Raw genomic sequence first — 27,056 nt, 5'->3', positions numbered from 1 at the left:
TCACTTTGACACCTTTTGTAAAGTTATTGATGTCTTGTTTGAATGGATGGTCAAGAGGTAGGAATTGACGATGTCTGTCGAACGACGAATACTTGCCACCCTTTTGCAACCAAATGAACCTCACACCTTCCTTGCATATTGGGCATGGGAACTTCCCGTGAACACACCAGGCGCAGAATATCTCATACGCCAGGAAGTCATGCAGGGAGTAGTGGTACCAAACATGCATTTTGAAGGTTGTCTTTGTAGCTCGATCGTATGTCCATACTCCTTCGTCCCAAGCATGGACCAATTCATCAAACACGGGCTCCATGAACACACCCATATTACTCCCTGGGTGTCCAGGAATTATCAACGACAAGAATACGTTATGTCGTTGAAAGGAGACACCGGGGGGGAGATTAAGGGGGATAACGAAGACGGGCCAACATGTGTATGGGGCAGCCATCATTCCATAAGGATTGAAGCCATCAGTTGCTAGCGCGACACGTACATTACGAGCCTCATCTGCTTTGTCACGATGTTTGTCATTAAAGCGGATCCAAGCTTCACCATCGGATGGATATACCATCTTGTCAGGATTGTACCATTTGCCATTTTTGTGCCATGTCATCTGTTTCGCGGATTCCTCGATCATGTATAGCCGTTGGATCCTCTGTAGGAACGGAAGGTACCATAGGATTTTCACGGGGATCGTAAGTTGCCTCTTCTGGCCATCATCAGAGTCTACCTCTAGGTACCTGGAGGATTTACACTTTGGACAGAACTTTGCATGCTCGTGTTCTTTCCTAAACAGGACGCACCCCTTCGGACAAGGATGTATCTACTCATACGGCATCTTAAGTGCTCGAAGGAGTTATTGTGACTCGTACATGCTCTTTGGCAGAATGTGGCCCTCCGGAAGCAGGGTGCCAATCACGGCCAACATCTTATCGAAGCCAGGTCGACTCAAGTTTAACTCGGACTTCAACCCCATTAAGCGTCCAATGGCATCCAGTTGAGACACCGTTGACCGATCGTGAAGGGGTTTCTGTGCCGAGTCCATCATGTCGTAGAACGCCTATGCGGCTGCCTCCATCTCCTCCTTCTCACATCTCTCATCGAACTGTCCTTGGTGAAAGTCATCTAACATGTCTGGTACCCCGGCATCAGCATCAAAAGCCTCCACCCGTGGTCTCACCACCTCCTCTCTCATACGATGGGCTTCACCATGGTGGACCCACCGGGTGTAGTCCGGTGTAAATCCATTCTTCACAAGATGTTTACCCATTTCCACCTTGTTTACCCTCCTCCTGTTCCACATTTGCTGCAGGGACACAAAACTAGGCAATATCCTTTAGCAGTCTTGCCAAATGCACTGTTCAAGAAAGCATCGGTCTTGTTCATCCATTTTGTGGTGTAATCACTCTGACTTCTCTAGCCCATGTACATCCACTGACAGTTATCCATCCTCTAACATATGTATCAGCGAGTAATGTAACCATCAATTGCATCTACATGGTGTTCCTACTATCTAATAGGTGAGGATAGGTCCTAATCCCACCCGCGGATGCGTAGATGAGGTTAGTTTCCATGCTCTACTCCTATCCGAGACAGAATTTTGGCAGCACCTCCCCGCTGTTCTCCAGATACACGTGCTGCCAAAGAAGAGTGCGTATCCGGAGAACCACAGGGAGGTGATGCCGAAACTCTATCTCAAACCGGAGCAGACCATGGAAACTAACCCATCTATGCATCCGCGGGCTGTCCAAAAAACGTGGACAATCCGAAACAGATACGGTCATAGATATGCAAAGATCTGCATACCTCCAACCGTATCTCTTTCGAACAGGAGACGCCTAACTAGGTTACGCGATCTACGACCATGATACGGAAAGAGGGGTTATACCTAGGGTGGCGGTGGAGTCAGGCTAGCGGGGCCGTGGCAGGTCGGTGCAGTGGCGAGGCGGTGCGGTGCAGGCAGACCGGCATGGCGATGGGAACTCCAACTCGGCTTCGACGGGCTCTTCTCTACAAAAATGGAACAAAATACTATCATTTAAAAAAAATTCGGCAGAACCTCCCCTGCACGGTGAGGTTTCCAAAACTTGCAAAAAACAGCGGCACGATGGCCGACAAGCACATATGTCTCAAGAGAAGCCATGTAATTTGGATATCAATCCATGCAGAAGAATATATTCAAGTAGTACCACTACTTCTACTACTACTTCCACTATTGCTACTACTACTACCACTACTTCTTCTACTACTACCACTAATTCTACTACTACTACCACTAGTTGTACTACTACTACCACTACTTCTAATACTACTACTACCACTAGCACTACTAGTACAACTAATACTACTACAACTATCACTACCACAACAACAAAAAGAGAGAAGGCATACCTGACGGGCGCCGGGGGTAGGGGCGGGCGGCGTCGGGGTCGGGCGGTGTCGGGGTCAGAGTCGGGGTCGTCGGAGTCGAGAACGGGGCCGGGGGCAGGGTCGGCCGGGGGTAGGGCCGGCTGGGGGGTAGGGCCGGCCTAGGGCTTCCAGGGGCAGGGCGCGGCCGGGGACAGGGTGCTGGCAACGCGGGCGCACGAGCTCGCAGGCGGCGCGGGCGCGCGGGCGGTGGCGGCGTGGGCGCGGCGCGGGGGCGGCATGGGCGTGGGCGTGGGGGCTGGCTGGCTGTCGGTTTGACTGCCCGGCCGGCCGAATTTAGTTAAGTCCTAAAAACGCCCTTTGCCGAGTGCCGGATCAGGGAGGCACTCGGCAAAGATTTTATTTTTCAAAAAAAATCTTTGCCGAGTGTCCAAGATCTGGCACTCGGCAAAGATTTAAATTTTTTAAAAAAAAATTCTTTGCCGAGTGTTCCAGATATGGCACTCGGCAAAGAATTTTTTTTTTGAAAAATACTTTGCCAAGTGCCCCTGGCACGGCACTCGGCAAATTTTTTTTTGTTTTTGGCCTCCAAATTTTTTGTGCAGCCCTTTTAAAGCACCAGGAACTCCTAGTTAGAATTTGGGGATTTTTTATGGCTTTTTGATATATTTAGTTACTTTATTTCATTTACTTGAATTTTTTGAAAAATATAATTTTGAACTGCACGTGGTACAAATAATGGAATTTAATGATTTAAAAATGATAGTCATGTTACTGAGTGTAGTGTGAGGCCGTATCCAGGAACGGATCCGAAATTTCGGACATCTTGTTCACGAAACATGACCGTGAACTTGCGTGCGAAGTGTTTTTAAATTCTATAAAAAGCAAACGAAGTCCGGAAATCATGAAACTTGTTGAGATGTCGTGATATCATATGTGGAGGCTATGATAAAAATTTTAGAAGATTTCATGCACGTTGTCACGTACGATGCTTACAAATCGGGACATCTCTACATGTGGTTTCTGATATCACATGTAGAGATGTCCTGGTTTGTAAGCATCGTACGTGACAACGTGTACGAAATCTTCTGAAATTTTTATCATAGCCTCCACATATGATATCACAACATCTCAACAAGTTTCATGATTTCCGAACTTCGTTTGCTTTTTATAGAATTTAAAAACACTTTGCACGCAAGTCCGCGGTCATGTTTCGTGAACAAGATGTCCGAAATTTTGGGTCCGTTCCTGGATACGGCCTCACACTACACTCAGTAACATGACTATCATTTTTTGAATCATTAAATTACATTATTCGTACCACGTGCAGTTCAAAATTATATTTTTTGAAAAAATTCAAGTAAATGAAATAAAGTAACTAAATATAGCAAAAAGCCATAAAAATCCCCAAATTTTAACTAGGAGTTCCTGGTGCTTTAAAAGGGTTGCACAAAAATTTTGGAGGCCAAAAACAAAAAAACATTGCCGAGTGCCGGGGCATGGCACTCGGCAAAGGGGGTCTTTGCCGAGTGCCACGAATAAGGCACTCGGCAAAGAGGGCTCTGATTTTTTTTAAAATTTTCCTCTTTGCCGAGTGCCATTTTAAAAAAAAATTAAATCTTTGCCGAGTGCCGTGCTAGGGGCACTCGGCAAAGTTTTTTTTAAAAAAAATTTAAAAATTCTTTGCCGAGTGCCGTGCCAGGGGCACTCGGCAAAGTATTTTTCAAAAAATAAATTGCCGAGTGCCAGATCTGGGACACTCGGCAAAGAAATTTTTTTAAAAAAATAAATAAATCTTTGCCGAGTGCCAGATCTGGGACACTCGGCAAAGAAATTTTTAAAAAATAAAATACAATCTTTGCCGAGTGCCTAACAGCAGGCACTCGGCAAAGAAGGGCGTGGCGGAACACCGTTACGCGGGTCATCCTATGCCGAGTGTCGCGCTTTTGCCGAGAGTCTGGCACTCGGCAAAGAAGTCCTTTGCCGAGTGTATTTTTTTGCCGAGTGCAATTCTTTGCCGAGTGCCCGATTTTTGACACTCGGCAAAGAATTTTGCACTCGGCAAAGTCTCTGTTTCCAGTAGCGAAGGGATTTTGTTAAGTACTAAATAGTTCTTAGAAATTTTGTTAGTAATTTCGACTGTTTTGGCCCAGAGGAAGGAGATCTGGCGGGATTTCTGTGATTTTGTTTGTTATTTTTAAATTATTTATTAATTACTTAACTATTGTATATATTTTAAAAATTGAAGGCTGAGATTTACTTAAGATCTTACCTCCTATAGGGTAATGGAGTACGGCAGCAAGGCCCTTCAGTCTTTTGTGATCAAAACCATTCTATTAGAGTCTTATTATATATTATATATATTTATATATATTCATTAATTCTCTATTTACATACATATATAATAATAATAAATAAACGAGCTAGAAGATACACAGCTTGACCGGTGTGGACCCTATTGTTGTCACCAGGTCAGCGCTTGCCATACCACGATCCGCTCGACCCCCTCACTGGCACCTCCACGCAGCAGATGCACCAACAGAAAACAAATTGGGTGGCCGATAGATAGTGGGGATGGAGACTCGTGAACGAAAAAGCAGGTTGGAGGTCTCCAATTGCGTCGTGCATGTACGCCATGGCCGCCAAATCCACATCTCGGGAGGCTCCTGCGTCAGGTCCGGTGGTGAAGACGGGTGAGTCCGGCCACTGCAGACCGCAATTCTTAAACCATGGGCGATTCTTTGGTGGTTTGGTTGGTTTTCCATCCATCAAGAAACTGAAACGAACCACAGCACACAAGCGACGAGCAAACCCAGCAAGTCTGGTGATGGAAGCACAGGATAACTGAAGGCAGGAATTAATGTGACGGAAATTCCAGATCGCAAGGATGAACACCTTCCATCTTTGCTGCCACGCGCATCCATTCAGATCCGCGCTCCTCCCACCAATCCCCCTTGCCCCTGCTATAAATCCCCCTTCCCCTCGCACTCGCTGCATTGCTCTTCTTCACCTGGAAATCGCCTCGCTTGAACCTCTGTCTCTGTTGCTCCCCGGAGGTTCTTGGACAGAAACCATTGCAGCAGGTAAGAAAGTTCGTGTCTTCTCGGATTCCTTGCGAGGATTTGGTGGTCGGAGGTTGCTTTCTTGGAACTGATCGTGTATGTTTTCGATATAGGGGATCGAAAGAGATGGACGCGGACACCTTCCCAGCGGGACTGCGCGTGCTCGCCGTCGACGATGACCGCGTCTGCCTCAAGATCCTAGAGAGGCAGCTGAAGTATTGCAACTACAACGGTGTGTGTTCTTGCGTTCTTAGCCGCCCCTATTTCCCCGATTCCATTGTGATAGAATTTTAGGCCAAACAATGAAATTGTTTTGGAATTCTGGTGTTGTGACGCAGCAACGGTGGTGACGGACGCCAGGACGGCGTTGGACATGCTCAGGCAGAGGAAGGACGGGAAGCAGTTCGACCTAGTGATCAGCAACGTCGTCATGCCCAACATGGACGGCTTCAAGCTCCTTGAGCTCATCGGCCTGGAGATGGATCTCCCAGTCATCAGTAAAGCCCTTGATCAAACTCATTTTCCCATTTTTATGCATGGCATTCTTCAATTCTGATCGTACAGAGAATAGCAATCATGAGAATTTGTTGTACTACCATTTTTGGATGTTGTTCTGGATAGATGCATTGAATGGATTGCTTATTACAACTCAGTAGAGCTGCTGGTTATGAATGTTTGGGTAGGATATCAATAAATGTTACATATGCCAGTCATAAGTCTTGATTTTGGGGGTGTTAGAAACTGTAGATCGTACTAGGGATAGATTCGAGGGGCTACTTGCTGTTGAAAAGTATCACGAATCCTAGAAACATCTACTATAGCAGAAACAGTAGGTAGAAGGAGAGAAAGGGAGAGGTAGAAGATAGATGCGTTAAACCTTTGACACTGCTGTGGAGGAAGATCCAGTCGCGTCCGCCATGGTGTTAATGTCTGCGTTGGGGCAGCGACGGTCGGTGAAGGGGTCGGTGATGCGCGGTGGCGACTGGTGGTGAACGCGGTGGCGACTGGTGGCGGCGCTGCTGGTGGCTTCCCGTCACTGGTTGTGCGCCCTCTAGATCGGATTAAGGTTTAGATGTCGGTGGAGAACTCGGCTCAGGTCAACCTCGTGATAAGAGCCGCCGGCCCCCACCTCTTTTTATAGCATAGGGTGACAGGGGCCCTCCAGCCATGGTGGGTTGGGCGCCCCCGATCAGGGCGCGAATCAAAGGCTCAACTGGGCCATTTGGTCCAGTTAGGATTAGAGATCAATCTAATAATCTCCCCCTTGATCTCTTTCCATCTTTTACTTTCATATCATTTACTTTTGTTCATTCCATTACAGATTAGCGCATAGAGCATGTCTCATCGTCACGGTCCATTGCCGATAGATTTAATAGCTACAACACACCACTCTATTCTGAAATAGATACTTATCTTTGGGCCTTCTTTTGTCCAGGAATTATAGGCTTTCCCTTAAACCCATGCCGGCTACATGTTCTCTAAACACGTTGGGTGATAAACCTTTTGTAAGCGGATCCGCGAGCATCTTTTCGGTACTTATATGCTCAAGACTTATGACTTGATCCCAGACTTTATCTTTCACAACATAATACTTTATGTCAATGTGTTTGGCAGCACCACTTGACTTATTGTTGTGAGCATACTGTACTGCCGAATTATTATCACAGTATAACTTAAGTGGTCTATAGATGTCGTCAACCACCTTCAAACCGGGTATGAACTTCTTTAGCCAGTTCACCTGTCCCATTGCCTCATAACACGCTACAAACTCGGCATACATTGTGGACGATGTAGTGATGGTTTGCTTTGAGCTTTTCCATAAAATAGCTCCCCCTGCGAGAGTGAATACATATCTAGACGTGGATTTTCTATCATCTCCCGCATAATCAGAATCTAAATATCCCACTATATGGAGTGAATCAGATCTTCTGTACGTCATCATGAGGCCTTTCGTTCCTTGCAAATAACGCAAGACTTTCTTTATCAATTTCTAATGTTCTGTTCTAGGATTGATCTGGAATCTGTCAAGTAACCTGGTAACAAATGCCAAGTTAGGGCGCGTGCATACTTAAGCATATTGCAAGATTCCGACAGCTGAAGCATATGGAACCACTTTCATTTGATCGATCTCATATTGGTTCCTAGGGCATTGAAAATCCCCATATCTGTCGCCCTTGACTATAAGAGCAGGTGAGGGACTACATTTGTGCATACTGAATTTCTTTAAGATCTTTTCTACGTGTGCCTTTTGTGACAGTCCTAATACCCCTTTACTTCTATCTCGATGAATCTTAATCCCTAGAACGAACGAAGCTTCATCAAGATCTTTCATATTAAATTTTGAGGACAAAAACTTCTTTGTCTCCAGTAGTAGACTGACATCACTACTAGCAAGTAAGATATCATCTACATACAAGACAAGGAAGATAAACTTCCCATTCTTAAACTTTGTATAGACACAATTGTCCTCTACATTCTCTTTAAACCCAAAATTCCTTATTGTCTGATCAAACTTCAAGTACCACTGTCTTAAAGCTTGTTTTATAGAAAATCAGTTATTCCTGCTGATTATGAAGTGTACAACACTGAGGAATTTCAAATGGAGGATGATCCCACCTCATTTGAAGAAGCCATGAGAAGTGATCATTCATCAAAGTGGCTTGAGGCCATGGAAGATGAAATGAAATCTATGAATGCCAATAAAGTTTGGGATTTGGAGATAATTCCTAAAGGAGCCAAAACAGTAGGTTGTAAATGGGTCTACAAAACATAGCTTGACTCTCAAGGGAATATAGAGAGATATAAAACACGACTTGTGGCAAAAGGCTTTACGCAAAGAGAAGGGATTGATTACAATGAGACCTTTTCTCCAGTCTCATGTAAGGATTCCTTCAGAATCATAATGGCATTAGTGGCATATTATGATTTAGAATTACATCAGATGGATGTAAAGACGGCATTTCTCAACGGGGACTTGGAGGAAAATATTTACATGCCATGTAAACAGCATGTAAACATTTTCCTCCAAGTCCCCGTTGAGAAATGCCATTTTTACATCCATCTGATGTAATTCTAAATCGTAATGTGCCACTAATGCCATTATGATTCTGAAGAAATCCTTACATGAGACTGGAGAAAAGATCTCACTGTAATCAATCCCTTCTCTTTGCATAAAGCCTTTTGCCACAAGTCATGCTTTATATCTCTCTATATTCCCTTGAGAGTCAAGCTTTGTTTTGTAGACCCATTTACAGCCTACTGTTTTGGCTCCTTTAGGAATTATCTCCAAATCCCAAATTTTATTGGCATTCATAGATTTCATTTCATCTTCCATGGCCTCAAGCCACTTTGATGAATGATCACTTCTCATGGCTTCTTCAAATAAGGTGGGATCATCCTCCATTTGAAATTCCTCAGTGTTGTACACTTCATAATCAGTAGGAATAGCTGATTAACTCTTTGAGACCTTCTAGGGGTCTCCACATTTGGCACATCTTCTGTTTGAGGCTGTTGTTGCTCCCCCTCATGTGTGGCAATTGGTTCTATGGGATCCTGAAGAACAGGTTTCTCATCATCATTCATTGTTGCCACAGGCGGAAAAACAACAGGTGTTGGCACCACAGTATCTTGTACTGTCGGTGCAGCGATAGCAGGTAGTGAGAAAAATGGCTCATGAATCATCGAAGTGGGCGCATACACCCGCTTCTCTTTAAGGTCAATTTCTCGAGCTACCATGCTCCCCCTCATCATTTCATCCTCTAGGAAGACAGCGTGTCTCGTTTCCATAAACTTTGTATGTCTATCTAGACAGTAGAAACGAAAACCTTTTGACTTTTCTGGGTAGCCAATGAAATGGCAACTTACTATTTTGGGATCTAGTTTCCCAATGTTTGGGTTAAATACTTTAGCCTCAGCAGGACTCCCCCACACATGTAAGTGGTTTAGTGAGGGTACTCTTCCTGTCCACAACTCATACGGTGTTTTGGGCACCGACTTACTTGGTACTCTATTGAGAATATGAATGGCGGTTTTTAACGCCTCCATCCACAGGCTCAATGGTAAGGTGGAGTAACTTATCATACTACGCACCATATCCATCAGGGTATGATTGCGTCTTTTAGCTACTCCATTCTGTTGAGGTTCGTCCGATGTAGAATACTAGGCTACTATGCCATTCTCCTGTAAGAACCTTGCAAAAGGTATAGGAACTTGACCATATGGGGTATGCCAACCGTAGTACTCCCCCCCACGGTCAGACCTGACTATCTTAATCTTTAAATTGTGTTGGTTTTCAACTTCTGCCTTATATATCTTAAATTTATCCAATGCTTCTGTTCTTTCTTTGATTAGATAAATGTAGTCATAATGGGAGTAATCATCTATGAATGTTATGAACGAATCATAACCATCCACACTCTTTAAAGGAAACGGGCCACAGATGTCTGTGTGAATAATCTGTAGAATTCCTGCGCTTCGGGCGCTTCGTTTGGCATCTTTCTTAATTTTCTTTACATACTTTCCTTTAATGCATTCTCTGTATTATTCTAAATCTGAGAGCTCTAATAGAGGAAGAATATCATTCTTAACTAGTCTTTCTATTCTCCCCCTCGAAATATGGCCTAAACGACAGTGCCATAATTTCGACAATGCATTGTGAGCTCTCTTTCGTTTGATGTTTACATCCGCAGACGAGGATACATTCACATTGTCGCACGCAACGTTCCCATCATCGCATACAACATTCACATCATCACGTAGTGATAACAAATAAAGCTCATTTTATAAGATAGCAAGACCAACACATGCATTATTAAATGTTATCTTACATTTGCCATTTCCAAAATAGCAATCATATCCATCATTGTTCAAACATGAAACACTAATCAAGTTCCTCTGTAATGAGGGAACATAAAAAACATCTCTAAGTATAAGTTTGAAACCATCAGCAAGCTCTAGAGAAAGATCGTCAACGGCTTCAACTTCTGCTCGGACTCCATTTGCAACTTTAACGTGTCTTTCGCTTGTTTGCGTAGTTCTCGTCGAACGGAATCCCTGTAAAGAATTAGCAACATGAACAGTTGCACCTGAGTCAATCCACCAAGTAGATTTCGAATACTGTACATACAGGGATTCATTTATGAACGTAATAATGTTCTCACCTTTCTTTGCCATGATCATCTTTAAGTAATCGGGACAATCTTTCTTATAATGTCCCGTCTTCTTGCAATAGAAACATTGATCTTTCTCGACTATGAACTTGTTTTGCTGAGGCTGATGCAGCATGGGACTCTTTCCCTTTGACTTTGAGGAGGAGTTAGCATTATTATTCTTTTTCTTATTGTCTTTCAAATAATTGATAGAGCCACCATTGATAGCTTTCATTCTCTCCTCTTGCACACACATAGCCATGAGCCTCTCCATGTCCTATTTTTCGGGCTGTATGTTGTAGTTTACAACAAAAGTGTCAAACTGTTTTGGCAAGGAAGCAAAAATCAGATGGATAAGGAACTCTTCCTTGAGAGCCAGATCCATTGGTTTTAGCTTGGATGCCAAATTGCTCATCCTTAGTATGTGCTCTCTTATGCCACTATTACCTGAGTACCTCTCTGTCACCAGCTGCTTTATCAGCTGGATAGCATGTCTTTGAAGAGCCAGTGAACTGACTCTTTATTCTTTCGAGGTACTCAGTGACGGTGTCACACTCTGGGATTGAGTCCACAATTGCAGGGTCAATCATGTTCTTTACCACAGTCAAACATTTCTTGTTGGCAGTGATCCACTTCCTATGCTCAAGGTCATAGGACATTCTTTGGGATGCAAAATCCCTCTCTTTTGTTGCCCAAGCGGCATCAGCCTCGTTTGTCTCCCTCACCGGTGCCACAGGCTCTGTAGGACATGGTGTGGTGACTACCCAGTCCACCTCAGCCAAGATGAAAGTCAGGTCTATCTTTTTCTTCCACTCCGTGTAGTTATCACCTTTGAGAGTGGGGATCTCTTTGCTACAGCCCATTAAGTTGTATCCGCCTGAAAACACAATTCAAATAGAGTGAGAACACAAATTATAACAATAACAATTGCATGCCTTAGTTCCAACGTTGATCAAAATTAAAACATACAATTGTTCTCTACATTAATTCTACATCACCGTTGGGCACAAATAGAATTAATGCAAGACAACCTAATTGCCATTAATCAACGTTGGTCAGAATAATAACAATATTATAATCAACTAAAACATATCTATTTTTCAAAATTAATATTTTTCAAAATTAAATTCTCCCGTTGGTTTGAATTTAATAATGAAAATAACATCTTTAAATACGCTGCGGAAAAATAATCTCAATTTAGTGAATTTTACCCACAGGAAAATTCTCTTTTCTATTTTCTTTAAGCCATTTATCCATTTTCCAGGAAATAAACATTTACTAGAAAAAGAAAAAATAAAAAACTGATTCAATTCATCACTGTTCATTTGGCCCAGCTGGGAATTCGGCCCGGCCTGCCTCCCTTGCGCGACGCCCAGCCACAACCTGGGCCTGGGCCGGCAAAGCTGCTCGACCACGCGCGCCCGCCTGGGCCGCATCGCTGGCCCGCTCGATCTGAGCCGTCCGCGCCGATCCGACGGTCGAGCGGCGATATCGCGTGAATAAAACGCCGCCGCGGCCGTGCGACCCGAAACCCTAGCTTCATTCTGCACTTTGCTCTCTCTCTCTTTGCCGCTCTCTCTTCTCTCCTCAGCACAGCAGCACCGAGCGAGCCACCGAGAGCGACGACGGTGGAGTGGGCAGCCATGGCGCCGTCGCCAGCCCCCTCGCCGGCGTGCGCGCTCCCCAGCGGGTGAGCGCGCCGCCGTCGAGCGGCCTGGCCGTGGCGCCCCTTTGGCCAGAGCCCGGCGAGCAGTGCCCCTGGCTCGACCTTCTTTTTCCCCGTGCACCGGCGAGGCAGTAGCGCTGCCCAGTGGCGAGGTAGGTCACCCCTTCCCCTTCTTCCCCATATCCTTTCCTTCATCTGCTTTTGGATTTTCTTCTCGGATTTCATCCGATTTGGGGATTAGGGTTAGGGTTTCACTGTTTATCTTCCCCATGAATTCTTCACGGGTTTAGGGTTCGGCTCTTACGTTCTTAAGGCTGAAACCCTCTTCTTTTCCTTAACCCAGTTAGGGTTAGGGTTCAACCAAACCTCCTTTCCTTAACCCAGATAGGGTTAGGGTTCAACCGAACCCTCTGTTCTTGTTAGACCCACACTGGATCTAACCTTCTACTTTCTTTTTCTAATCGGTTTACCCATTCTAGATCTAAAAACCCTAGAAACCGATGGCTCTGGTACCATTGTTAGAAATTGTAGATCGTACTAGGGATAGATCCGAGGGGCTACTTGCTGTTGAAAAGTATCATGAATCCTAGAAACGTCTACTATAGCAGAAACAGTAGGTAGAAGGAGAGAAAGGGAGAGGTAGAAGATAGACGCGTTAAACCTGACACCGCTGTGGAGGAAGATCCGGTCGCGTCCGCCATGGAGTCGATGTCTGCGCTAGGGCAGCGACGGTCGGTGATGCGCGGTGGCGACCAACGGTGAAGGCAGTGGAGTCCGGTGGCGGCGCTGCTGGTGGCTTCCCGTCACTGGCTGCGCGCCCTCTAGATCGGATTAGGGTTTAGATGTCGGTGGGGAGCTCGGCTCAGGTCAACCTCATGATAAGAGCCGCCGGCCCCCATCTCTTTTTATAGCGTAGGGTGACAAGGGCCCTCTAGCCATGGTGGGCTGGGCGCCCCCGATCAGGGCGCGAATCAAAGGCCCAACTAGACCGTTGGGTCCAGTTAGGATTAGAGATCAATCTAACAGGGGGTGCATGTGTTCAGATACAATCAAGCTAATAACTGTTTGGGAGCTGGCTACTTATTTTTGTCATTTGTAGCTTCATACTCACAGTTTGCTTGTAAGCATTGCAAGGAAACTAAAATTTTGTCTGTTTTCAGTATGCGTTAGACCGTTACTGTTTGTTCATAAGCGCTAGATGGTGTTGATTGACTTCTTAATGATACTGTTTTTAGTTTCATACATTACGGCACATTCATTAGCCCTATGGAAAATAAATTTTGTTTTTTGTACTTGTGTGTGTTACTATTTGTTCATAGCCAAGTCGACATCTCATTGTTTTCAGTTTTAGTTACACATATGTTATAGTTTTTCCTATATGTTATAGTTTTTCCTATATGTAATTGAATTTTGTTATTTGTCGATTTGTGCACTATCGATTGTTCATTGATGAAAAATATTTCACCAAAAATTCCTTCTGAAGTACTACCTTTGGTCAAAAATAATTGTCACATTTGACTTTTCACGGTTCTTGATGCGTATCTTTTTTTCCCTAAAATGTCGATGTGTATCTTTGACCTCTAATTTGTTCTAGAATATTTCTTAAAATTGTTCAAATTCATGAGGCTGTGCAATTGTTTTGAATACAAATCTGTACATATAACTTATATATCTTAAAACCCATTAATTTAAAAGTTAATAATGTTTGTAGTTTTTAAACTTTGACCAAAGCTTTCCCAAAATGACATGTTTTTGTGACCAGAGGGTGTATCTTTCTTTTGGAATTGTATTGTTGTCATATACCTTTCTGATGTGGTAAGCACCCTTTCCTGTGTCTAATTGGTCTTGAGGTAGATTTATCATCTAAACCATATTTTTTCCTTCAATTTTCTTGCATCTAAGAGGGGGAAAATTACTGCACTATATGGTTCAAACCAGCCACCCCTTCTAGTCATAATTGAAGCTTGTCCACTAGGCTCTGGTCTACAGCTAAGTTATAACTGCAAAGTAGGAAGCATATTAGTGAACCATTTAGAAATTCACACTTTCAGATTTTATCTAACTTTTTTACTGCAATGTGGATCGAAACTTTGTGAATTTCAACAATTTCAGCTGCAAAAGAAATTTTAACAAATCCAAATCCAAATCTCTGAATCAATCTAGCTACTAAACTGTTGTTTGTAGTTCATTTCATATGCTACTATTTGCTCATATGTCGTAGGTGCAATCAGTAACTACTATATTGTTTCTTGTAGTTTCGTGTGCTACCATTTGTTCTTATTTAAGTAATAGGAGCAATCAATCTAACAATTGAATCCTGTCATTTATGCACGGTTTCATACAATGCCATGGATTAGTAAGCCCTAGGTGCAACCAAGATAACTTCTGAATTTCTCGCCTGCAGTTTGGTTCATTAGTGTTGGTTTTCATAATAACTAGTCGTTTCCATAAGGATGTGAACAATGCCGCATTCTAATAAATTTGTAAAGTTTCTTTTAAATCATTTGAAATGACAAAAATGGAAATGATACAGAATTGCATTTACTATTTGTATGACATGTTTTCTTAAAAAATGAAAGTAAATGACACATGCAATGCCTAAAGAAAACGGAAATTGAAAAATGTGCCTAGTCAACTGAACATGAAGGCCACTAGATCATTCATTGTCTAGTCTATTGAGTTTATTTACTTGTGTATGTCATAATTCACTTATGTTGCCTTATGTCATGCAGTGCTATCCGCAAACAGCGAGATACAAACTATAATGACAGGGATAAAGCATGGGGCCTGTGATTATATGGTAAAGCCAGTGCGCCTCGAACAGCTTAGGGGCATATGGACACATGTGGTGAAGAATAGTAAGACTGATCCACGGAACGGCATCAGCAGTGAAAGTGATGATGCTATTCAGAAGTTGCCATCTGGGGATGCATATAAAGGTGAGAAGATTGAAGCAAACCGTAGAAAGAAGCATTCAAAGAAAAACAAAAGGGTTGTGGATGTTGCTGATGAGGACAACGAGAACACATCAGCCCAGAAGAAGCTAAGGGTCCGGTGGTGTGGTCAACTACACCGGAAGTTTGTAGAAGCTGTCGGTCAGATTGGCGTCGACAGTAAGTTCTCATGTTTCATGGATTTATCTATCAACAATTCTTCTGTTAAATATGTTTCTCTTAACAAATATTTTGTTGATGCAAATGCAGGGGCTGTTCCAAAGAAGATATTAGAAATCATGAATGTGGAAGGACTTACTAGAGAGAATGTCGCCAGTCATCTGCAGGTTTGGTTTCTACTCTTATGCTCGATCACTATGCTTGTGTTCCTATCAACTATACTATTGTTAAAGATATACACACAAAGCTCGAGTCGCGTACACACATGTATTGAGTTTGGTATGTTATACACATGTGCACTTCTAGAGTTAGTTTTTCTTGCCGTGAATTTTTTTGTTTCTTCCCATGATTAAGAGGCCACTTCATTCGTTTTATGGATTTGTCATTTTTTCTTAACAAAACGTTTTCTTCTATTTTGCGATTTCAGAAGTACCGAATCTACCTGAAAAAGCTCTGCGACGGCACACCGAGGAATTCTAATCCATTTGCTGATGAAACTGAAGTATTGCGGAGAAACATGAATGTCCCATCCTTCATTGGTTCTCCGACCTCAAGCAACCATTTTGCAAAGATGAATTCCTCATCTACAATTGGAACGCAAACTTTGCTGCCCACACAGTCAGTTCATGTCATGAGCTTACAAAAAAACTTGGGCATTCCTCGGTCAGACATGGAAACAGTTGGCCACGATGTCAACCTGCCCAAAGATGTTATGCCTATGCCAGTGCAGGATATCAGCAGATTCATCTCTTCTGGCAAGTCCTATGCACCTGTATCGAGTGGTGGGCTGCCAGGTGCAAGCCAGTGCTTCCCTTCTGGTCCTTCTGGCAACTCCTTTGGAAATGTTTCAAATGGTGTGGTGTTGGACGCAAGCAAACCTTTCTCTGTTGATATTTCTGGGAGTTCATTTGCAAACAGCTCAAACGACAGTCCACCATTGACCTCGAACATGTGCTTTTCTTCGTCTCGTTCTTGCAGCTCCTATGCGAGCATATTGCGTGGCAAGATTTTGGGATCAAGCAGAGGTATTCCTTTCGAAGACATAGCAAATGGTGAGATGCTGGCTCCTGGTCATTTACCATTGCAGTCTCCTGAGTTGGTGAACCAACCTTCGGTTCAGCCTCAATCATGTTCTGCTAGCTTATTTAACAAGGTTGCTAGGGAAGTTCACCAATTTGCAGGACCTAGCAACTCCTGGAAAGCTACTGTGCCATCAAGGTTTTCTGATCTTGGTCGTAATGTCGGAACGTCTGAAGATCCTTTGCAAGGTAACATTTTCAAGATCAACCAGTTGTCAAGACTTGCACGCTCCTCTGGACAGGTTCTAACTTTCGGAAATGAGTATCAAAAGACAATCACAGGAATCATGGGGAAAGCCATACCAGTGGTAGGTTTCAGAGAGCAAGTGGCACCATTCAGCTTTGGAAACGACACACACTCTACATTGACGCCGATTGGCAATTCTGCTTTGGCTAGTTCTTCAAGCACAAGACCTAACCTTCAGATAGACAATTCTGCCATGCTAACCCAGGTGCTGAATGGCGATGGTGCAAGTGACAACCTCCATGAAGGTAGCACTGTTAATCAGCAAGCAGTTAATGACCAAGTGAATAACATCAATGAATTCCTCATGGGAGCAAGTGAGGCACAGAATGCGGAGAGTGATGACTTGGATGATTTCCTTGCTAACTTGGTTAACCAAGTAAGATCCTTTCTCCTCCTTTTTATGCATACAATCTGTATGTGTCCTTATTTTCATTGTATTCCATTTCGCATTTGTGCAAAAGTAAATTAACACATGAGGAATTTCCTAACTGATGTTGGTTTATTTATTTCTAGTTAAATAAAAAATACTTCTAGTTGTTAGTACTTAGTGGCTCAGCATATTGCTCAGATTCATCATGCTTGTTCATGCATAACCCGACCATAAGACCTGTTAAATTGCTAGCTTATTTTAAATTTACTCTGTCTAGACTAAGGCTTTGCATGTGGAATTGATGACTACTACTTATATGATGTTTATCTAACTAAACTTGTTTTCTTTCAACAGGATTTCGTCAACAATGGTGATTCTTTCATCGACGGGGACTGGGAATTTGCCCCTTGACTCTGGAAGAGAGATGTTTTTGCATCGCCTAGCTGCTGACCAATTCATGGTTCTCGCATGTTGTATGCGCAAATTTGCACTGTTTGTAGTAGGCCAGCTAGGAGCAGGCAATCTTGGATGGAATCCCCATGTTTCTCTAGTGTAGTCATGCTGGCTCTCTTTTGTATCAGCTGTAGCTTTTAACCTATGGTGTTAAGTTTGGGAGGAGGTGTGTGCCACCCCTGCCAACCCCTGACCTATGTGTTCCTCTTCAGCTTGAATTTTGGTGGTGATTTTTATTTTTAAATAAAACAACCTAGCCCCTCTTAGGGGTCCTTTTTAAAGTTGTGATCATAGACAAAGTTATGCCAGCTTTTCCATGTATGTTTTAGCTATCTAGTGGTATGATTTTCATGAACTATTTGAACTGTTGTATTTCATCTGTTTTTTAATCAGCTTCCATGTATGTTTTAGCTATCCAAATGTAATTGCTCCTCTAATATACACATCTTTTTTGTGTGTATGGTTTTCATTTCAGCAGTAGTAGGGCCGCGGACAAACTGGTTGTAGTTTGCAAGCAGGAACAGCTTCCATATTGTTCAGTGGGATTACGGGGATTTTTATCTCTACAAGTAAAAATCCCCCTCTATCTGTTTGGACCGGGGATTAACCTAACAAGCCCTTAGATAGGTTCAGTTTTGCCTTGCGTGGTCTGAAGTCTTAGATGACACCAGCAGCTTTAGCAGTTTAATAATTTTCTTGCCCTCATACTGTCTAGTATGACAGATACTAACTATACAAGGAAATAAATAAACATGAAACTCATACATCCAGTATCCATCATCCATACGAAATAGTAAGGTAGGTAGATTAACAGCAGAATAAACAATCTCGCATGGCGTCCGATGGGGAAACACTGCGCTACCGAGTGTAACTTCACTCGCTTAACCTAGCTACAAAACCACGAGCGAGCCACAAAACTTGCCCAGACGAGTTGCACAGGCACAGCAGCTGAAGTAAAGTAGCACCTGGAAAGGCCTACGGGATAATTCCGGTCCAGGGTCGGAGCTTCATAGAAGAGCAGAGCAAACCTAACAGATAACTAAGCACGCCATTGCTAGCTTCAGCACACCAATTTGGCACAAGTCGCATTTCTTGTCTAGTAGTAGCCTCCTCGGCCGCCACGCGGTGGCCCACGCCCACCACGCCCGCGCCAAGGCATCCCCCTTCTTCCTCTGCCACGCCCTGCGAAACAGCAGACCACAAACCATAAGAACTTGGGAATGCAAAGCAAAATCCACATCAACATGTAATGTCATCAGTCCGGGGCTTACCACGGCCAGGGGGAGGGGCATATTCTTCGGGCTCATCATAGTATTCATCTTGCTCTTCATAGTACCCGCCTCTCCGGCCATAGCCATAATCATAACCGTAGCCACCGCGCCTCCCACCTCCATAGTAGCCACCACGGCCTCTCCCTCCTCGTCCATGTGACCTTCCTCTCCCACGCCCTCTGTTGTAATAATCTCCTTCCTCCTCCCACTCGTCATTGTAACCATAAGCAGGTGGAGGGGGGCCATTGCTCATACCTGTGCATATTCAAATGCAAGAATTAATAAAAATACATTCCTTTTTCAAACACTACCGAATTCAGGAAATAAAGTATATGTGCTGACTTAAGTTACAGATATCCCAAACTGAAACCTGGACAGCAGCTGCAGTTGATTAGTTTTACATGTTGTGCATGCCTAAAACAGCTATTATGATATTGAGCATAAAAAGCAGGCCTAAGTACCAAGTACAGGACTGAGTGTAGTGTGACCATAACTCAACAAGTCAGCATTATAAAATTATAAGATATACTGTCCAGAAAACTACTATTGCCTTTGCTGCTCATATAGACGATAAGAGAACATACCTCTTCCCCTGCCTCTTCTCCCACCACCACGTCCTCTTCCACGACCAGTGGGATACGATTCTAAAAAACCATGAACAAAATGGTGGTTATGAGGTGATCCTAACTACAGCATTAGGTAGAGATGATCAACTGAGAATACCACCTTCATGATCATAGTCAAAGGCAGGTTTCACCTCTTCAGCTGGGATAGGTGGTTGGTATCTAAGTACAACATCATATCAAACATAACCACTAATGAGCAGGCAAGCTGACAGAAGGTTTCAAAACTATGAACAGCCATTTACAAATTAGGGAAGGAAAAGTGATCAAGCCTGAAACTCTTCTGCGTTTGTAGCCAGAGGACAGGTTTTCGACTTACCCTGGAGATGATGTATCCAGAGGCTTCTTTGACAGTGTCACAGTGATCATCGACACATGGCGAGTTGTCTCTAGTCTGTGTAAAGAAGTGCATTAGTGTTTCAATCTCCTTCTGTTTGAAGGAATATAAGAATATCCTTACGGGAGAAGGCCTTCTTCCAAAGGTTCCCATGTGTCTGTGATATCAACAGATTCAGTAGCATTGTTCTGATGAAGACCTCCAACCCTTCTCTGGATGAACAGTCAAGTGCCAGATAAAAAAAACGAGACATTAATAAAAATTCTAATAGCAGCATTATAAGGCAGACGAGGCTACTACTACTAACCTTGATCAATTCAACAACCATCACTGTCTTATTTATGGCCCGTCCCATGGCCTTGATACTAATCTCATCATGTCCATTTTCCTGTAAAAGTGGAAGGGAATAAGTTCATAATAAGAAAAGTTGGATCAAGTATCAATTCAACTGTGGTAAGATTACTGCACAAAGAGATGTGGCAAAGGTAGTGTGGCATCTTTGGCCTATAACCATTAAAACAATGGTCAGAAGAGGATGCTATATATATTGAAGAAACAAGTGCAAATAATAATGGCCAAAATTTCTAAATGCTCTGAACTATATGTGAGTTTGTGTACTTTGTATCAAAACAATAAGCTTCACAGCAGCTGAAACAACAAACTCTGAACACAACGCAAGGATCGCTAAACAGTCACCAGTAAGGGGTGAAGGGCTAAGAATTCTTATGTATCATAATGGAAACAGGACAGGAACTATCATAAAAGCAAAATATATCAGACTGAAAATCCAAAGGTGTCTCTGATTAAGATGTGCATTCGATGTGTGAACATTGAACAAAATGAGGATGTTCGATGGAAGATTTAATGGAGTAAACTTACCATTTGACAATTTATATATATTGTGAATGTTAAAATAAAGCAGGTGCGCAATTTTCAGAAGAACAATGAACAAGATGAAGAAACAACACGAGCACATGGCATCAGCACTATTATTTCTTAAATAATGTGAGCTTCACATAATTCAGGTGAAAAGGTCTAATCAGAAATAGTGCAAGGAAAAGAGCACTAGGACATTAGGACATAAGGGCAAAGAACTTGTGAAGGGAGATGAAAGTATTGGCAATGCAACAAACCATGTACTATACCACAACAAACAAAATAGCAGGCCTTCCATTCGATAGGTGTCTCTGTTTAAGCCGTGCATTAATGTTGAACAAAATGAGAATGTTAAACTTTTGCCCCTAACACTATCCCCACTTCACATAATTTCAGATTGCAAACACTTCCCAGCAATAGTTAAATATGACAAATAATATGAATGCTTATTTTTATGACAGGTTACAACAAAGCCAAGATTGAATCACAGCAGGTCACCTCAAGCAGCGACATCCCATAGCTGATATAGTTCCTCATCCTCCCCTGAGTAGTGATCCTGATCTCATTCTGGCTGATTGGTGTGTCATTCCGAGGCTTCTCTACCCTGTGGTATCTATCCATGCCTATAAATTGACAAAAAAACTCAGTACAAAATATTCAATAGACCATCAACAGGTAAATTTCAGAAGAGAGTACACTAGAAATAATACAGGCAAAAACTCATAATATCAAAAACAACAGGGGCTTCAAAAGGACCATGAAATCTAAGCCATACCTAAGAACAAGTTAAAGATGAAAAGTACAGACACTGCTCAAAATAACATGCACGTCTCTTTGAAGAAGAAAAAGTGAAGAGAAAGTTATAAAATGCGGCAAATTGCATCTCTACAGCACAGGCAATGAGTCAACCGAGATTTAGACTTCTCCTGGAACCCATAATAAATAAATATCTAAACACCGACAGAATCACTAAGAGCTGATTGCATTTAGTAGGATGGCGTATGAAGGAAAAGAGTAAATCAAGTTTAAATACTAAAAGTACATATTGGCACTACCACAGCCTGTTCTGATGTCTTTAAACCGGAAGCTCTTGAACATAAACAGGCGAAGGTAAATCTAAATAAACAATAAACCACACATATTGGCAGAAGCAAACCATACTAGTGTGATGAGATCATTCAAAAGGTAAAGTATGAGTCAGCATCGACTCGAAAAACCCACATCCATAATTCACAAGATAAGAGGATACAAACAATACGCTATCTCAAGGCTCAAATTTCGTTGTTCCTTTTTTTTATATAGTAGTTAAAAGCCTTGATTTTGATGTCAAAAAATAATCTGAAACAGTGAAGTCTATCTTGATGTCCCACACTACCAGTGGAAACTGAGAGCAACATGTATATCCTACTCAAACTGACGTGCTAGAAAAACAAAGGGCAGGTTATTTGAGCACCACCAAATCAGATAAGTTGCAAAGCCCTTATGCTGCCAAAGACAGACATCTTAGGGAGACAGGTATAAGTATCCAGAACCCCACACCAATGGGCAAGCAATGGACCAAGGAAACATACAGGAACTATCGTCTTGTTTGGCTGATGGTTTTTGCGGCTGATAAGCCGGCTGATGCTATTTTGTTGTGAGAGAAAAACGCTATGCCATGGCTGATAATAAGTTCAAGCAAACAGGGCGCATGTATCAAACAGTGCAGTGACTGACGGTGTAAAAGATAGTGAAATGAACCCCGACCCTGGCAAACTCCCAAATGTATCCTACCCTCCGCCACCCACCCCACCAAAAACAATGGGGCAGATAATAAATCACAGAAGTATACACACGATTTGGATAGCACAAAATCGATTCTCTGCCGCCACGCGCACACCTAGAACGACGCATCCATCACAGCAGAGCCAGAACCGCTGCCGGCCGCGGCCCCTAAAACCCCCCGAATCCCTTCGGAAAAAGGGGTAGAAAACCGCATCACCCTGGACGCCTGAGCCCCAACCGCTCCCGTGACAACGACGCCGCGAATGGGAGCGGAGCGGAGGCGCCCGGAGGCGACGACCGAACCCGTGTCCCCCACCCCGCGCCCCAACTGCTCGGTCAACCCCCGTGCCTCCCCCGACCTCGGAGCCTCCACCCGCCGAGCGGACCGGCGCCCCGCCCCGCCGGCCGTCCCACGAACCCGCGCCGAATCGAGACGGGAGCGGAGGAGGAGTGGAGGGGAAGGAGAAGAGGGGGAAAAATCTCACCTCGCGTGCTCCGCCCTCGGCCGCTGCGGCTGCCGCTCCCCCGTGCTCCTCTTCTGACTGGCTGGTTGGCTTGGCTGGCTCTGCGGCGCTGCGAGAGGGAGAGGTGGGGGCGCGGGGCGGTTTCAGGAGGGCTTGCTGCGTGCGCCCGCGTCGTCCTCGTCCTCGCACACTGGGCCGGGCCGCGAGCGGGGCGACGGGTTCGGGGTTATCCTCACGCACCTGCCTGGTCCCGGTGCACCGGGAGTGTCGCGTGCGGTCGCCCGGAGAGCCGTCCGTTGCGCTGGATCGCGGGGTCGTTCGTAGACCGGGTGCAGGGAGCGAGTAGGATAAGGGTGCCTTCGCTTGGAGGCTTGGAGATAAGGGGAGGGGCTGTACTTCGCTGGCAGGTGGGACCCGGCGACTGGCGTGTGTAGTGTAGGTTGCTTGGCCGGGCCCCCCTAGGTTGCTGAGGCTGGCGCTGGCCCCTAGTTTTATTTCTGAAATGGTTTTCTATCGGGCTTTTATAATCCGATTTTAAAACCATATATCTACTGTGATTGATGTAAATTATGTATATAGATTTTTAAAAAATATGAATTCAATGATATAATTGAAATTATTCTTATTACAACTACTTATTATTTAGAAGTAAAGTAGACTAGCGGTCCTTAAATTTATTGAGTTGTGTCAGTCCGGTCCCTAAATTATCAAATCGCACACTTAGCTGCCCCAACATTGTTTGGGTTTCGCTTTAGTCCTGTATCGAGTTACAATCTATGACCCAATGACGATGTCGAATCTGGGAGGTCCACCGGTCCACCCCAATCCCAAATCGTTGTCCACCACCGCTTCTCTTTTGGAATTAGATCCTCTAACTTTGCCTCCTGAACTGTACTCTGCAGCTGCTTGAAATCTGACCACTCGCTCATATCAGACGGTGAGCAGGTTATATGTGCTGCCCTTCTCTGCACGCTGGGCTTTGGCCCAACAGAGCACGGCCTGTTTCAGTAGAAAAGAGCCATGGCGTTCCTTTTTTGGCGCGAGTACTTGTTGTTTTGGCGCCGTTCCTCTCGTTTTTGGTGCGAGTGCAATCGCACGGACGTATCCAGGCGCCGCTCGGGTGCCATGCGACGGTGATCGACATCTCCTGGTGCAGTTCGGCCTCCACGGATCTACAGGTTGCAAAAATCTCTGATTGCACTCGCTGAAAAAAGTTCAATTGTATTTCATTATTTGATTATCTTTTATCTGAAGGAACAAGAAACTTTTGCATAAAAGGGAGGTAAGAAAAAGAAAAAGGCTTCAAAGGAACCAGAAAATATACAAGCTGCATTCCATGGTGGTGCAGCAGCACCAAATATTTCCCCTAGTACTTCTCTTCCCAAGGAAGGGATGTGTGTGTTAGGATTGATCTCCCACCCGTTAGGCCCAACGGCCTAACTGGGCCTTGTCCTCGCACCCTGATCGGGGGAGCCCAACCCTACATGGTTGGTGGGCCCCCGTCGCACAATGCTATAAAGGAAAGGTGGGGGCCGGGGCTCGCAGTATGAGGTTCACCACGCCGCCAGTCACCCCACCGACATCCTAACCCTAGACCCGATCTTGAGAAGGGGCGCTGCCAGCGACGGAAAGCACCACCGACGCCGGCAACGCCACCCAACACGCACGCCGCCACCGAGGACGCCACAGCGCCGACTCCCTCTCCACTGAACGTCGCTGCCGGCGCGCAGATGGCGTCCGTCAACGAAACCCCGGCTGGAGCTTCGACAACTACGACATTTGATGGTTTGCAACCTATCACCTCTTTCTCTCTGTCTCTCTGTGATCCCGAACATCTATTACTACTATGCTAAGTATCCCGATCTAATGAATATACCTAAATCGAAAACTAACAATGGTATCAAAGCCACGGTTCGACAAGAAATCAGATCGGGTAAGTGAAACCGACCGATCTGATGCGGATCGGGAAAGAAAATAGAAAACCGAACCCTAAGACCTAACCCTAATTCCCCAAATCAAATCTGAAGAAGGGATTGAAGAAGGGGAAAAGGGAGGGTCGGATTCCGAGAACCCTAGACACAAATCCGAAAGAGAGAAAAGGGGAAGAAGAAAGAAAGAAGGGTCGAACCCTAACGCTAACATGAATGGATGAATGGGGTCTTACCTGGGCCCTAATCTCGCCGGCGGCATCGCCACCGCGCGGGACAAAGAACGAGCCGTCGGCCCTCGCCGACGTGCGGGACTAGAACCCGGACCGACTAACGAAGACGCCGGTCAGGGCACCGACGCAGGGCAACTCGACGACGGCGCGCTTAGCCTTGGGTGAACGCACGCGCCGACGAGAAGCTCTGCGGCGGCACCGCCGTTTCCTCTCCTCCGGCCGCCATGGGTGGCCGCCAGCTGCTGCTGTTTTGTGCTTGGCTAACAGAAAAGGGGAGGGAGGAAGAAGAAGTGGCGGGGTGGCCGGATTTGCTCCGGCGGGTACCCTGCTCCGGTGGGTGCTTTTCCTCCTTGCCGGTGGTGGCCGGTCGCCATGCGCACCACCACTGATGTGCCACTGAGAGAGGCGGGGGAAGAAGAAAGGAAATGAACTCTAGGGTTTTCAGGGGCGGAGGTCAGCTGCCGTTTTGATCTGGCGAAATCACCGGACAGCCGTCGGATATGACGAATGGTCGAGATGCGGCTGCGCTGGGGTGAAACCCTAGAGCGCGTGCTCTGGGCAAGCTGGGCCGCGCTGGGGCTGCTGGGCAGGCCGCGCGCTGCTGGCGAGCTGGGCCGTGCTAGGGCTGCTGGCCAGGCCGCGCGCTGCTGGCGAGCTGGGCCGCGCTGGGGCTACTGGCCAGGCCGCGCGCTGCTGGCGAGCTGGGCCACGCTGGGGCTGCGAGCTAGGCCGCGCGCTTGGGAGAGCTGGGCCGCGCTGGGGCTGCTAGCCGGGCCGCGCGCTTGGGAGAGCTGGGCCATGCTGGGCTGAAGGAAAAGAAAATTTTCATTATTTTTCAGGAGCAATTTTAATGCATATTTTGATGAATTTGAATGATTTTGATATAATTTTTCTGTGCAAATTTTATCCAACGATATTTTGCTCAGAAAACAGTGAATTTTTTTAGTGCTTCTGGAAAATAATAATATGAAAAGATTATTAATGTTTCCGCTGTGCATGATAATTATTGTTCTCTTTGATTAAATTTGAACCAACGGGATAATTTAATTTTAAGAGAAATGAATTTCTGATAATTTTGATGTGATTATGATACTGTTATTTTCTAACCAACGTTATTAATAACAATATTATAATTTTTGATCCATAAGAAATTGTGCATTAATTTTACTTCTGCCCAACGGTGATGTAAAATGTTTGCATGGATGAATTATAAGTTTTAATTTGACCAACGTTGAGTTAAAGCATGGAATTTTATGTATAAATGTTTCTTACTTACTTTGGTGTGATTTCAGGAGGCAAATGCATTGTGAACATTGCCAACATCCCGACACTCAACGGAACCAATCACCGTGTGTGGCGGGAGAAGTATGAATTGGAACTTGTGTTGGGAGAGGTCAATTTTGCCATCACCTCACCGTGTCCTACTGAACCAGAGGACCCGGTGAGAGGTGACAATGAATCTAACGCTGATTTCGCTGCTCGAAAGCGTGATCATGCTGAAATAAGAATGAAATATGACTTTGAACATAGACAATAGACTCTCTCCAACCGCAAGTGCCTGTTGGTAGCCAAAGCCACCATAGAAGAACAGATAAGGGCTCAATCCCTGAATGTGCTACTGCCAAAGAATATCTTGAGAAAATCAAGAGTCAGTTTACTGGGTCTACCAAGGCCATAGCAAGTTCACTGATTAAGAAGCTTGTGAATGAGAAATTCACTGGTGGTAGCATAAGAGAGCACATTTTGAAGATGAACACTACGGCATCTAAGCTAAAATAAATAAATTTGAAGGAGGAGGATTTCCTGATTCATTTGATTTTTGCTTCTTTGCCAAAAGAATATGACACCTTCATTGTGAACTATAATATGCAGCCTAAAAGATGGGGCATAGAAAGACTCATCTCAATGTGTGCTCAAGAAGAGGAGAGGATAAAGTCCTCACAAGGTGAATCTGCTCATTTTGTGAAGGATAACAAAAGAAAGAACTTTAATGGCAAGAATTCTAAACCACAAGGGAAACCTAAGTGGGATAAGACCTCTTCCTCCAGTTCACAGG

At 44.5% G+C, this 27,056-nt stretch overlaps 2 protein-coding genes across 2 annotated transcripts; one reads left to right on the top strand and one right to left on the bottom strand.

Moving 5' to 3' along the window:
• Window positions 1-5,555: 5,555 nt before the first annotated feature.
• Window positions 5,556-17,462, top strand: LOC136479467 (two-component response regulator ORR24-like). Its single transcript, XM_066477331.1, has 6 exons — window positions 5,556-5,661; window positions 5,768-5,926; window positions 14,975-15,355; window positions 15,446-15,522; window positions 15,783-17,057; window positions 17,406-17,462. Exons 1-6 carry the CDS (start codon window positions 5,556-5,558, stop codon window positions 17,460-17,462), a joined length of 2,055 nt encoding a protein of 684 aa, XP_066333428.1.
• Window positions 17,463-18,270: 808 nt separating this feature from the next.
• Window positions 18,271-23,037, bottom strand: LOC136481556 (uncharacterized). Its single transcript, XM_066478892.1, has 9 exons — window positions 22,861-23,037; window positions 21,110-21,234; window positions 20,043-20,123; window positions 19,859-19,947; window positions 19,718-19,792; window positions 19,502-19,560; window positions 19,360-19,419; window positions 18,776-19,030; window positions 18,271-18,686 (listed from the first exon to the last, which is right to left on the bottom strand). Exons 2-9 carry the CDS (start codon window positions 21,230-21,232, stop codon window positions 18,601-18,603), a joined length of 828 nt encoding a protein of 275 aa, XP_066334989.1. The 5' UTR covers window positions 21,233-21,234; window positions 22,861-23,037; the 3' UTR covers window positions 18,271-18,600.
• Window positions 23,038-27,056: the final 4,019 nt, after the last annotated feature.

The sequence above is a fragment of the Miscanthus floridulus genome, chromosome 9 (assembly GCF_019320115.1).
Source record: "Miscanthus floridulus cultivar M001 chromosome 9, ASM1932011v1, whole genome shotgun sequence".
NCBI classification, from domain to species: Eukaryota; Viridiplantae; Streptophyta; class Magnoliopsida; order Poales; family Poaceae; genus Miscanthus; species Miscanthus floridulus.
This window is presented reverse-complemented; position numbering and strand designations above follow the sequence as displayed.

Bases quoted from the DNA above. Each gene is read 5' to 3' on its own strand.
- LOC136479467 (XM_066477331.1), top strand. From the start codon at position 5,556: ATGGACGCGGACACCTTCCCAGCGGGACTGCGCGTGCTCGCCGTCGAC. The intron at 5,927-14,974 runs GTAAAGCCCTTG...TATGTCATGCAG, and splicing joins GATGGATCTCCCAGTCATCA to TGCTATCCGCAAACAGCGAG. The intron at 17,058-17,405 runs GTAAGATCCTTT...TTCTTTCAACAG, and splicing joins TTGCTAACTTGGTTAACCAA to GATTTCGTCAACAATGGTGA.
- LOC136481556 (XM_066478892.1), bottom strand. From the start codon at position 21,232: ATGGATAGATACCACAGGGTAGAGAAGCCTCGGAATGACACACCAATC. The intron at 19,948-20,042 runs GTTAGTAGTAGT...CTGTTCATCCAG, and splicing joins TGGTTGTTGAATTGATCAAG to AGAAGGGTTGGAGGTCTTCA. The intron at 19,793-19,858 runs GTAAGGATATTC...TTCTTTACACAG, and splicing joins TTGGAAGAAGGCCTTCTCCC to ACTAGAGACAACTCGCCATG.